This window comes from Dromiciops gliroides, chromosome 4, assembly GCF_019393635.1.
Source record: "Dromiciops gliroides isolate mDroGli1 chromosome 4, mDroGli1.pri, whole genome shotgun sequence".
NCBI classification, from domain to species: Eukaryota; Metazoa; Chordata; class Mammalia; order Microbiotheria; family Microbiotheriidae; genus Dromiciops; species Dromiciops gliroides.
This window is the reverse complement of record NC_057864.1, coordinates 117,377,472-117,390,101: the sequence shown is the minus strand read 5'-3', so window position 1 is coordinate 117,390,101 and position 12,630 is coordinate 117,377,472. Positions and strand designations below refer to the sequence as shown.

Here is a 12,630-nt window from a genome sequence, read left to right as displayed (position 1 = left end):
TGAGGACAGGGAATGTTTCATTTCTGTTTCAGTGCCTAGCACAATGTTTTTCCCATAGTTGTCACTTAAAAAATGTTTGATGAATAACATTAAGGAATGGTGATTATTCATGAGATACTTTCATGATGGAAATGCTTGTTTCTTATAAAAGGCTCTTCTTCTGCAACCAGTGGCAGTACTATTATTGGTGAAAATACAGGCATTTTTGTGGGAGGACTACCACGGGATTTTACTATCCTCAGGAAGGACCTTGGTGAGTAGTAGACATTTTGATTATTTGTAAGCACAGAAATTGAGAACAGAATGCATTTAAAGTATTCGGTTTTTTATTTTTTATTTATTTTTTAAATATTTTTTGCAGGGCAATGAGGGTTAAGTGACTTTCCCAGGGTCACACAGCTAGTAAGTGTCAAGTGTGTGAGGCTGAATTTGAACTCAGGTCCTCCTGACTCCAGAGCTGGTGCTCTATCCCCTGCGCCACCTAGCTTCTCCCTAAAGTATTTGGTTTTGAAGATTAAAAAATATTACATATATCTGTGCTCAGTAATAACCTCTTAGATCACTGACAATTGTGCGTCATTTCAGGACCTATTTATTTAAAATATTTTCTAACAATTATTATTTTAAAAAGAGGGAAAAAAGGTAATCTAATGATTTTTTTCACAGAGGGTGTGATATGAACCTTTAATTTAATAAGTATAGTAAACTCCTAGGAAGAATACCCTCTCCTGATATCATTTCATGCTTTTTAAACTATTTTTGTTGTTGTTGAGTCATGTCCAACTCTTCATGTTCCCATTTTGGGGGTTTTCTTGGCAAGGATGCTAGAGTGGTTTCCTTCTCCAGGTCATTTTACAGAGGAGGAACTGAGGCAAACAGGGTTAAGGGATTTGCCCAGGGTCACATAGTTAGTAAATGTCTGAGACCAGATTTGAACTTAGAAAGATGAGTCTTCAGGTCCAGCGCTCTATTCACTGTGCCACCTAGCTGCCCCTTTCTTAACTTTATAGTCTTTTAAAGTGGTCTGGAGGCTCTGAGAAGTTAAATGAGTTTCCCATGTCCATACCATAGAAACATATTAAAGATAGGCCTTGAACCTAGGTTTGCCTGACTCCAAGACCAGCTGCCATTTTTAAACTTTAACTCTCCACATACTAGAGGAATTAGAATAACCAGTTAAATGTTAGACTGTATGACAATTCCTTAAAAAATGAAATTGAATCATATTGTTATTTGATTGATTAGGTCATGATCAGTGAAGAGACTAAAAATTCTAGAGCTAACTGAAGGTATTTATTTTAAATGCTTTATTCTGGGTGACTTCAATAAACTAAAAAAACTTGTAACTTCTCTGTTGATAGCAAAGCGCTCTTATTATTTAGTTTTGGAGATTTTTGTATAGAGACTTTTATCCCAGTCTCTTATTTAGCCTACTGCTGATTGCACAGTCAACCACTTTGTCCAAATCCAATAATAAGAGACTATAGCTTTAGGGGGCTGTTGGTAGACCCCGGCAGGGCCACCTGATTACTTTTACTACTTTCAGTGTTGATGAATTTTACCATGGCTTTTGGAAAGGAAATACACATTGCTATTAAGATGTCTAAAACAAATTCATTGTTAAGTATGACATATTAATTTGACCTGTTTAGGCATTTAAAAAATTAGTGTTGATTCTATTTTAAAATAATCCAAATTAAAAATTGCAAATTGCAAAGTTTTCAAATAGTTTATTTTTTTAAATAATGCTGTTAATGTTTGTTTCTGAACTCCTGCAGAAATAATCCAGAAAGGTTTTGTGGGATGCCTCAGGGATGTTTTTTTTAAGAAGAGTCACAATCCTTTTGAGGTCTGGGAACCACTGGAATGGCAAAATGCTGAAGAACAGATGAATGTGTACAGCAGCTGGGAGGGCTGCCCTCCTGTACTGACAGAGGGAATACACTTCCTTGGAACAGGTAATGAACTAAAGGACAGGACAGTAAATGCTTTACAAATGTGTTTCTAAACTTATGCCTCCAACTCAACTCTTCTCTAATTATTTTCAAATCTATGATGTTCTGTATTAAGATGGATAATAATAAGCACGCAAAATATCATGGCAGAGCTTGGCTTCCTGCTATGAAATACAAAATGAATAGACATCCGTGTCCTAAGAGTCTCAACAAAGGCAAAAGAACTGACAGTGCCCCAAATAAACAAGTTTTTTCTTCTTCAGAAAGTCCACTTGTAAATTTCATTTTCACATAGAAACAATACTTTGAATATAATTAGGTTCCTAGGCTATCCCACAAAATCTTATCTAGCCTACAGTATGGCTCAAATATGTAATTAATAGTATAATTTCAGGTTCTTTATGAATTAAAGAGCTTTGAGTAGACTAGCCTGGGAACCTAAGCAACACTTGGGTTGGAAGGGTCAGGGAGGACCAGTTTTTATGTATATGGTAATAATGTAATATGGTGGCACTAGTAAAACATCTCCCTGTCCTTCCATATTCCACCACCTCAATGGCAGTCCTCCTCACAAACTGTAGGGAAGTTTGGAAAGGGATAATAGAGTTTCATGAAGAGAAAAAGGGAACATAGTGAATGGAGCAACACTTTCCACTCTGGATAGAAGTCCCTTCTGCCCTGGATTTTCACAAGTTGGCCATCTATATGTCAGAAAAGTCCTAAATTTATGTAAGTTAATGCCCTTCACAACAGACTATACAACAGCATAATACATTAGCTAGCTATTCACTAACCAGAGCCACTGAGTTTCTTTCTAACTATTAAAATGATCCATGTTTAAAAGTTAGATTGAAAATGAATGGACATGACCCTAGTCATGATTTAGGGGTAAACTTGAGAGTAAAATTCTTGAAAGATATGACTTTTTAAGAAATTTTATTTTTAATTTTTATGAGAGGTATGTCATGTCCCTCCTGCTTTTCTAATTCAATCACAAAGGCTATTATTGATCCTTTTTTTAAAAGTGCATACTTTCAAAAGTAAGTGATTTCAAAATTACTTACCAATACTTAGCCCTAGTATATGTCAGTCAGTAGTCAAAAAACATTTATTAAGCACATATTTGGTGCCAGGTAACATGCTAAGCTCTGGGGAATAAAAATAAACAGATCAAAAGAAAAAAGAAAAAGGGAAAACATATTTCAAGAGGTTCACAGTCTAGTGGGGGGAAACAACATGAAAACATACTGTTTGTACTTTTTTTCCATTTTTCTAAAATAAAAATTGTCTTATTTTTAAAGGATTCCTGGAACTCTATCCATATGTATTTCCTGGAGGAATGGATTTTGAAATTTCCTTTAAGTTCAGAACTGACCAAATGAATGGATTACTTTTATTTGTGTACAATAAGGATGGACCAGATTTTCTTGCCGTATGTTAATTTTGAGAATATTTATTTTAAAATGCTTTTCCTAACATTAAAAGATTTGCACTGTGATTTTAGAGAGGAATAACTTAGGAACATAATCTATAATATTGTAATAACTTGAGTAGTTGTCTTCCAGAAAAGTGGGAATTTCCTCCATTTCATATAACCAAAATTGTGGTTTGTTTCATTATTACTATTACTATTATTGTGCAACTTCTTGATCATGGACCTGTTTACATTTTAGATCCATGACAAATGCTTTGAAGATTAATAAAAATATCAAAGCTTTGTTGAGAAGGAATTGAGGAAATTCTAATTTTTTGTTTCATCAGAATCAGAAATTAAAATATTGGGGCAGTTAGGTGGCACAGTGGATAAAGTATTGGCCCTAGATTCAGGAGGACCTGAGTTCAAATCCAGTCTCAGAAACTTGACACTTACCAGCTGTGTGACCCTGGGCAAGTCACTTTAATCCTCATTGTCCTGCAATAAATAAACAAATGAATGAATGAATGAATGAATAAATGAATAAATAAAAAAAACATTCTCTCACTTCCCAATCCATACTAAATGTAGTTTTAATTGCTCTTGGATATATCTTGAGATTTTATTCTTTAAAAATTACAACTAGGCTAAAATGGGGCATCATAATATTAGTTCCCAAAAATGGGGATGGAAAACCCTGAACAGCACATAGTTGTCATAGAGCCAGAAGAAATGGATTAAAAATCCAGAATCAGATGTCTGTTCATGCATAATAAAATATATACCTATGTAATTTAGGAATTCAGTGTTTCTTCCCCAAAAAATATTTATTGAGGAGCAACTATGTATATTGCATTATACAAGAAAACAAAGAAAGTGCCAAGTAGAGACCAAATTCTCTTCCCCCCAAATAGCTTTTTCCCACATACTTTAAATAATTTTTCACTGTATTTTGCCAAGTTCTATTAAGAATACAGAAAAGCTTTTTCCCCTAGGCTAATCTAATATTCTTCATTGGAAACAATTCTTTCTTAAATTTTAGTCTCCAATTTGCCTACTATCAAAATAAGAGAATGGTAAACTATACCATTATGACAGAATTGAGAGAAAAATGTATGGAGACCTTCCTTTATCACAAAATTTGGGCAGAGTGTGTTCATATTAGAGAATGCTACATTAATCTAAAAATATACAAAGAAGCAATTATGTTAGTTAGATATTTGAAATAATAAAACTGAAATATAGAATAAAAATATATCTTATCAATTTGGAATTGAGTTTGCTATAACCAGTAAAAATAAGCTTAATCAAGCTTGACATTTCATTTTCTTATTGTCTTGTCATATTATTTCCCAAAATTAAATTGATATATGAAGTACTATTTTCTCATTTTCTAAAAACTCCAATAGAAATAGAGCCATAGTTCAAACTGTCCTTTTTTTCCTTTAGTCATTTATGTTAGACTTTAATCTTCTAACTGTTGCAAAAAACCTGAGTAAAATAGAAATACTTTGTTTTAGTCTACATCATACTATATCACATTGACTAATCATTAGCGGATATGAATTCGTTTGACTTATTGTTACATTCTTGATGTCAATTATAAGCTGGCAAGGCACTTTATTATATGCCATTGTAATCATCCATAGGATAAATGTGAGCATTTTTATGGAGTGCTTTGAGTGGAATTTCTTGCTCTTCTAGAGAGATTGACCTTTTGCTCCCTTCTGTGCTGTCATCCTCTAGTCTTTTTATATACCTATTTTCTTTTTTAATTTGAAATACAGGCAGAGTTGAAGAGTGGGATTCTGAGCTTCCTGTTAAAAACCTGTATTACTTTTACACAAGTGGATCTCTGGGTAGGACTCTCCTATTGTGATGGAAAGTGGAATAAAGTAACCGTGAAAAAGGCAGGCTCAGTAACATCAGCAAGTGTGAATGAACTGATGAAGCATGTGTCAGGATCCAGTGCCCAGCCACTGATGGTGAATTCCCCAATCTATGTCGGAGGAATGCCACAAGAGCTTCGGGACACATATGAAGAGTTAAGTTTAGAACAAGGTAAAACCCACCAAAGAAAATTGAAGAATGGATGAGGGTTGAGTGTGGTCATTCCATAACATCAGTCTTCCTGCTGGGTCCTATTGTGACTCTAGGCTAAGAACATATTTGGTATTAAAAGAAACCTGAAGCATAAAGGTTCTAAAGTACTCTCTTACAAGTCTGTTTCTGCTATCCCCAAATACTACTAACTTCCTACCTGTTCACAAGCATTATGAGCATTAAATACCCTCATCACATATGTATAGCATTCATTACATCTATTTTGCTTATTGTCTTGTATATATTCACCTCATGTTTTCTATATGATATTTCTTTGGGTATATATTTAATTTATATTTTGATCACTAGAAACAAATTCTTTCCCACAATACAGTTATACATTCATCAGTTTGTCCTGTTTACATTTCTCTTTTCAAGACTAATATTTATGTTATCATCAAGCCCTTTTGGTTTGATCAAAAAATACCAGCAAATGAAGTTGTTAGCTGACTCCTGAATTTTTGAAATTCAAATACACTTGAGAAATGCAAATGTATTGTCAATTATGAAATAGAAAGCATGAATAAAAAAACTTCAATTTTAAAAGTTGCTGTAAAAATAGAAGTGAGGACCCACTTAATGAATTTGCTTATTCTGCTTTTCTCCTGACATAAGGCTGAGGCATTTTTTTTGCTGTGAAATGCATTAGAACTACTAGACACATAGCAAAATTTAGTTCAGTGGAGAAGTTACCTGAAATAAAATTAAGGCCTATAATTAATGGTTAAAATTCCATTAAGAAGTCTTTGGCTAGGGTAGCTAAGTGGCACAGTGGATAAAGCACTCACCCTGTATTCAGTATGACCTTGGGCAAGTCAGTTAACCCCCATTGCCCCACCAGGGGGGAGAGAGAGAGAGAAAAAGAGAGGGGGGGGAGAGAGAGAGAGAGAGAGAGAGAGAGAGAGAGAGAGAGAGGGAGAGGGAGAGGCGGGGGGGGGGGAGAGGGGGAGAGAGAGATCTTTGTCTATTTATTGATAACATAACAATTCATATATTTTAAAGAAGAAAATGACAATATATATGACAATATGTGACAAGATTGAACCAGCCTTTTTAAAAAGGTATCAGTAAAGAGTTAATAAGTGGGACATAGCATAGTAATGACACTTAAGCAGTAAGTTATCTAAAAAGAATATATTCTTCCACATGATTCTACAAATTTTTAAGTTCCTATTGTTAGTATCAAATGTGAAAACCTCTTGTTAGGTCAAAAGTATCTTTTAATCTAGAAATATGGAGACATGAAAATCTTGAAAGGAGCTTGCTCTGTGTTCCAAACACATGCATACACACACATGCAGGCACACACACGTGTGTGTATTGAAGTTTCATTTAAACATTGGTCTTGAGGACAAAAATAAAATTTGCATTACAATTTTTATGTAATATTTAAAGAGATGCTGAATGGGATTGTAGATATAGGAGTCATAATTAAACCTGAAAAATAAAAGGGAACAAAAATTTATTAAGCACCTCCTTTGTGCCAGGAACTGGGCTAAGTACTTTAAAAACATTATCTAATTTTACCCAATCATGGGAGCTAAGTGCTATTATTATTCCCATTCTATAATTGAGGAAACTAAGACAGAAAGAGATTAAGCGACTTGCCAAGGACCACATGGCTAGGAAGTAACAGAGACTGGATTTGAATTCAGGGGTTCCTGATTCCAGGTCCAATGCTTAACCCCTGTGGGACCTTACTGCCTCTTTGCTATAGAAAAACACTTTATTTCCATTTTGCTAAACTATATCTAACATGCACTCTCATCTAAATTTTCAACTTCCTGTTTAACAAGAAAAAGGGAGATGTTTCCATCTATTTAAAAAGGTATACTTTCGTGTATGTGTGTGTATATAGATAGATGAATATGAATAAAAACTGATATTTAAATACTTAGGTATCCACAAGGTATCTAGATATACTTGTTGATCTGTAAGTAGATAACTAATATCTATGTCTATTATCTAACATTGTATATGTGTATAAGATTAAGGATAGAGATTAGAGTTGTAACTTCATTGTTATTATTGTATTATATTTGTTATTATTATTATTATAATACTTCATTATTATTCCCTCTTCCAATTCAGGTCAGCATGTCTCTCGTAACTTATAGTCATGGAGTTGGCTACCTAGAGTACTGAGGGGTGAAGGGTTTTCTCCAGTCATGTGTCAGAGGTGGAATTTGAACTTACATCTTGGCTTTGAGGCCATCTAGTTTCTCTGGTTATTGCATCAAGCAGATACCTTCCCGCCTTTTTCACCAATTAAATTTTTTTTTGTTTGAAATCATATAGTAGTCTTTATAGAACTTTTATATGTAATGGCATGGTGTTCTATAATTCTGTACTCTTTTCCTCCTCCATCCTTATTTTTGGTAAGGGCTGTGGTCTCTTCATGAATCACAACAGGGATATTTTGAGGAAGGGACTTCCTCTTCTCAGATCACTGTCAGAATTGGGTGTAGCAAAATCCTCATTTTCAGCTATTGGAACAGTTTCAAAGCTGGGAGTAGTTTCACCCTCAATAAGGATACTTCAGGATGAGCTATCCTGGGAAGTCATACAATCGGCACCTATGCTATCAATATCAAATAAATATTTGTGCATGTGTGTATTCCTTTACACATTCCATTCCGAGAATTGTTACAAGGAAAAATATGAGTCAACTCTAACTAAATAGTGCCATTCTGAATTGCTACAAAATAATTCTATGCCTACAAATTTACCCATGGATCTTCTTTTATATTATTGCTTATTGTAACACTAATATATTTGGCTTTTCTACAGTATACATACATATATGTGATACATACATTGTGGCAAAGGTGAAATTATTCACCTAAGTATTATCAGCAAATCTGTGCTAGAATAAGGGATTCAAATAGTTTCTTTTTAAATTTCCAAACTAATGATTATTCATTGAGCCGCACTGCTTTTAAGTGGAGCCCCGCCCCCTTCCCCCTTTTATTTTTTTGGTTAAGCTTAGTTTATCAGTATTGATCAGTCTGGCCTAAAGAGATGAGAATTAAATAGTGGGAGATGCAAGGAAACAGGGCACATAAACTTAGTGTGTTAGGAGACCTACATAATATCGAGAAGACATAAAGGCTGAATAAAACTATCTGGTTTCTGTCACGATTAACTTTTATTTTTATGTTAAATGTATTATTTGCTACTTTTAGCAGATGCAATTTAAGTTGAAAGTTGCTAATCATTTTTTTTAACCTTTCAAATTTCAGAGTGTTTTATTAAAAGATAGGGAGTTTGTGTGTTAGACGCCCCAAACCCAGTTGTATTTGCCCTCCTTAGATACAATTCAGTATTTCTTCCCAAGCAGAATAATGTCAAACCTCATTGAGTTGATGTCTGTTTACTCAAAATAGCATGTAATTCAAAGCAACTGCTATTCCCTGGCTGACTAGATGCCCTATGGTTCTTTAACAAAAATATTGAATAATCTAAACCCATCTCATCCAAATTCTGTGTTAAAGCTTAACAAGACATTTCTCTATTATATTTATTTTGAAATCTACTCTGTAAAATATGCATTCTTGTAAAAGAATTCCAGATAAGGCCAAATCCTGGTTCTTGATATACTTCTCTGAATGAAAGATTCCTGGTCAATTTAGGGGCCATTTTGTATGTTCCAGAAAATAAGCCCAAACACATACACATGCCTCATTGAAAAGAATAGGATATAATGGCTCTTTCTCAGTATGATTATTTATGTGAGGGTAAAGTGTGCCTCTAAAACACTTATTAAGCAACTTTTATGCTGATTAATTCTGGGGTATTAATTGTGAACCTTTCCTCCTTTCTTGCATGGAGTGCTCAAAGTCCTTCTCTCTTTCTCTCTTTCTCTCTCTCTCATGTTTTAAGAATAATTAAATTAGATAAATTATTCTTTTTGAGCATTTAATAAATATAGTGGTTGGAGCATAGGGTTTGATTTGTCACCTCTCTTCTAGAAAGTCAATATTTAGTTGCTCAATTAGTTGAAGAAAACCAGGGCTAAGGTACAAGCAATTTTCTGCCCCCCCCCCTCCCCAAATCACATTTGGTTAAATTTGATTTCATAAGGAGTTAAAGTGTGTGTGTGTATAGAGAGAGAATGTTGCTATGTGTCTGGAGAGCAGTAACTCAACAAGAATCTATTAAGCTCAGGCTTTGTGCCTATTATTTGTGAAAGAAAAGGGTAAAGCATCCTAGGGTAGAGAGATGTATTGTAATCAGTGTCTATTCCTTCAGTACAACGGAATTGTAACCTTTTTAGCCTGATAAAATCAGGAGGTGGAGGGAAAGGATTTCTCCAGCACATCTTAAAAGTTAATATTTACATCTTAGAGTTCTCCTTGTCATAGAAAATATAGTGCTGTGCACAACAGAAATGATTGTTAATTAATGACTGAAGCTCTTTATGTGATACTAATCCCTTACTATTTGCTAGGTTTCGGTGGTTGCATGAAGGATGTTAAATTTACACGAGGTGCTGTCGTTAACTTGGCATCTGTGTCCAGCGGTGCTGTCAGAGTCAATCTGGATGGATGCCTATCAACTGCCAGGGCTGTTAACTGCAGGGGAAATGACTCCATCCTGGTTTACCAGGGGAAAGAGCCGAGTGTTTATGAGAGTGGTCTACAGCCATTTACAGGTAACATGTTGGTTCCTTAAATTAAATGCTACATGGCCCCTGCTCACTTCCTCCTCCCCTCCACCCCAATCATCTACATGAATAGCTACTTATTTTGTTATTTATTATTTCCACATTTCCACTTAAGAATATCTGTACAGAGTGGTGGCCTCAAATGAAGGAGGATCAGCAGGCAGTGTTTGGAGTCGGGGGCGCACAAAAGGAACAGGTAAATGCAATGTGTCTTCTTCTGTTTACTTGTGTGTTTATGTTATAGTTGTAGGTACAAGTGTGCCTGTGCTAGGATTGTATAGAACAGGCAGGTAAAGGCCAAAGGTAAGCCTTTTTATGTTAAATAGGAATAGTTACTAGATGTGATTTTCTTGGGTAAGGGAACCCCCCCAATGAGGAAATTCCCTCTGCGAAAGCAAGTTGACACCCTTCTATGCAACTTATAAATTTAATGTTGTGAAGAAATATAAAGTGTTATTTGAATATCTTTATGATAATGTTTTAAATTTAAAATACACCCAATTTTATGGCTGAAAGGTGTGTTTGTGTTTCTTAAGCATTAACTGGTTACAGAACTATGTTACTTGGCTTCTCTAAAGCATGCATTTAGGTGAAAAAAGGGAGGCTGTAGGAGGAAGTTAGCTGCCTTAAAAGATTGTTTTAGATTGAAGATGTGTTCTTGGCAGGTTAAAATTCACCCCATAAATGTCTGAAGGAATCCTAGAGATTAGATGCTATCATTTTTATAATGGTAATCTGATCTAAAAACCACACCTACTATGGGCAGGGAACCATTCTTGGCAATAGTTTTTTATAACATTTTAAACAAAATTTTGCAAAGTTAAAATGACAAACTATTTCAACCCTCATAGATTTCCATTTTACTAAGGAAATACCAATTCATGCTATTCTCCTCGCCTCATCCTCAACTGTTTCTCATGGCTCTTCCTTCCCATGGTCCAGGGGTTAGAATTTCTCTCCAGTTTGACCACATTATTTTACCTACCTGTGGAAGTGTGTGTGTTGTGGGGAGGGAAGGGGGGAAGGAGATAGGGTGGTGTAGAGGACTCAATAGGTTTTATGTTGGCTTCCTCTTGTCTTGTTAGGTCCTTATTATAGTCTCTTTCTGCATCTCTTTAGCTCTTCCATTTCTGATGAAATCTTCAGTTAACTTTTACTGTATGAATTGTATTACTGATAAAAATTGGGGATAATAGAAGGTACCATGATTACCCAACAACATTGTAAAAGTTGTATAGACATACTGCTTTTTTCATTTATTTAGAATTTTAGTTTTTTTATTTTTTCTTCAATTACATGTAAAAACAATTTTAACATCCATTTTTTTTTTGGTGAGGCAATTGGGGTTAAGTGACTTGCCCTGGGTCACACAGCTAGTAAGTGTCAAGTGTCTGAAGCCGGATTTGAACTCAGGTCCTCCTGGCTCCAGGGCTGGTGCTCTATCCACTGAGCCACCTAGCTGCCCCATTAACATCCATTTTTAAAACTTTGTGTTACAAATTCTTTTCTTCCCTCCATCCCCACCTCCCTTAAGAACTCAAGAAATTCAATATTAGTTATACACATGTAGTCATGCAAAACATTTCCACATTACTCAGATTGTGAAAGAAAACAGACAAAAAATTAAGAAAAAGAAACTAAAAAAATATGCTTCAATCTATATTCAGACACCATCGCTTCTTTCTCTGGAGATGGATCGCATTTTTTCATAAGTCCTTCAGAATTGTCTTGGATCATTGTGTTGCTGAGAATAGCTAAGTCATTCTCAGTTGATCATCTTACAATACTGCTGTTACTTTGTATACAGTATATTTCACTTTGTGTCACTTCATGTAAGTGTTTCCAGGTTTTTCTGAGAGCATCCTGCTCATCATTTCTTGTAGCACAATAGTGATCCATAATAATCTCATTCCATAATTTGTTCACCCATTCCCCAATTGATGGGCATCTCCTCAGTTTCAAATTCTTTGTACCAGAAAAGGGCTGTCATAAAAATTTTTTGTACATATAGGTATTTTAAGTTTTTGTGTTTTATCTCTTTTTGGATAGTGACCAAGTAGTGGTATTACTAGGTCAAAGAGTATGCATGGTTTTATAGCCCTTTGGCCATAGTTCCAAACTGATCTACAGAATGTTTACAACTCCACCAACAGTACACTGATGTCTCATTTTGCCAATATCCCCTCTGGCATGCATCTTTTTCTTCTGCTGTCCTATTATCCAATCCAGTAGGTATTAGGTAGTACCCCAGAATTGTTTTGACTTGCATCTTTCTAATCATTAGTGAGTTAGAACATTTTTATATGGCTACAGATACTTAATTTTTTTTAAGTTTGGTTATTTCTTGAATTGATTATGGTGGGAAAACAAAATATGTTGGAGCAACTTTATGGAAGTTATATTTGTACATAGGACTATAGGCTTGGAAACCTAGCAATCACTGACTCACCTCATTCTTTTGATGAAGAAAATTATACCCACATGTTAATGTT

At 34.8% G+C, this 12,630-nt stretch overlaps 1 protein-coding gene across 1 annotated transcript in view; it reads left to right on the top strand.

Annotated features, from left to right (window-relative positions):
* USH2A (usherin) overlaps positions 1–12,630 on the top strand; it is a 1,082,898-nt gene that overhangs the window by 420,899 nt on the left and 649,369 nt on the right. Inside the window, exons 23-28 of the mRNA XM_044004202.1 lie at positions 152–253; positions 1,779–1,958; positions 3,257–3,387; positions 5,157–5,430; positions 9,923–10,126; positions 10,254–10,334. Of these exons, the coding sequence (XP_043860137.1) occupies positions 152–253; positions 1,779–1,958; positions 3,257–3,387; positions 5,157–5,430; positions 9,923–10,126; positions 10,254–10,334 (972 nt within the window). The remainder of the gene's footprint in view (positions 1–151; positions 254–1,778; positions 1,959–3,256; positions 3,388–5,156; positions 5,431–9,922; positions 10,127–10,253; positions 10,335–12,630) is intronic.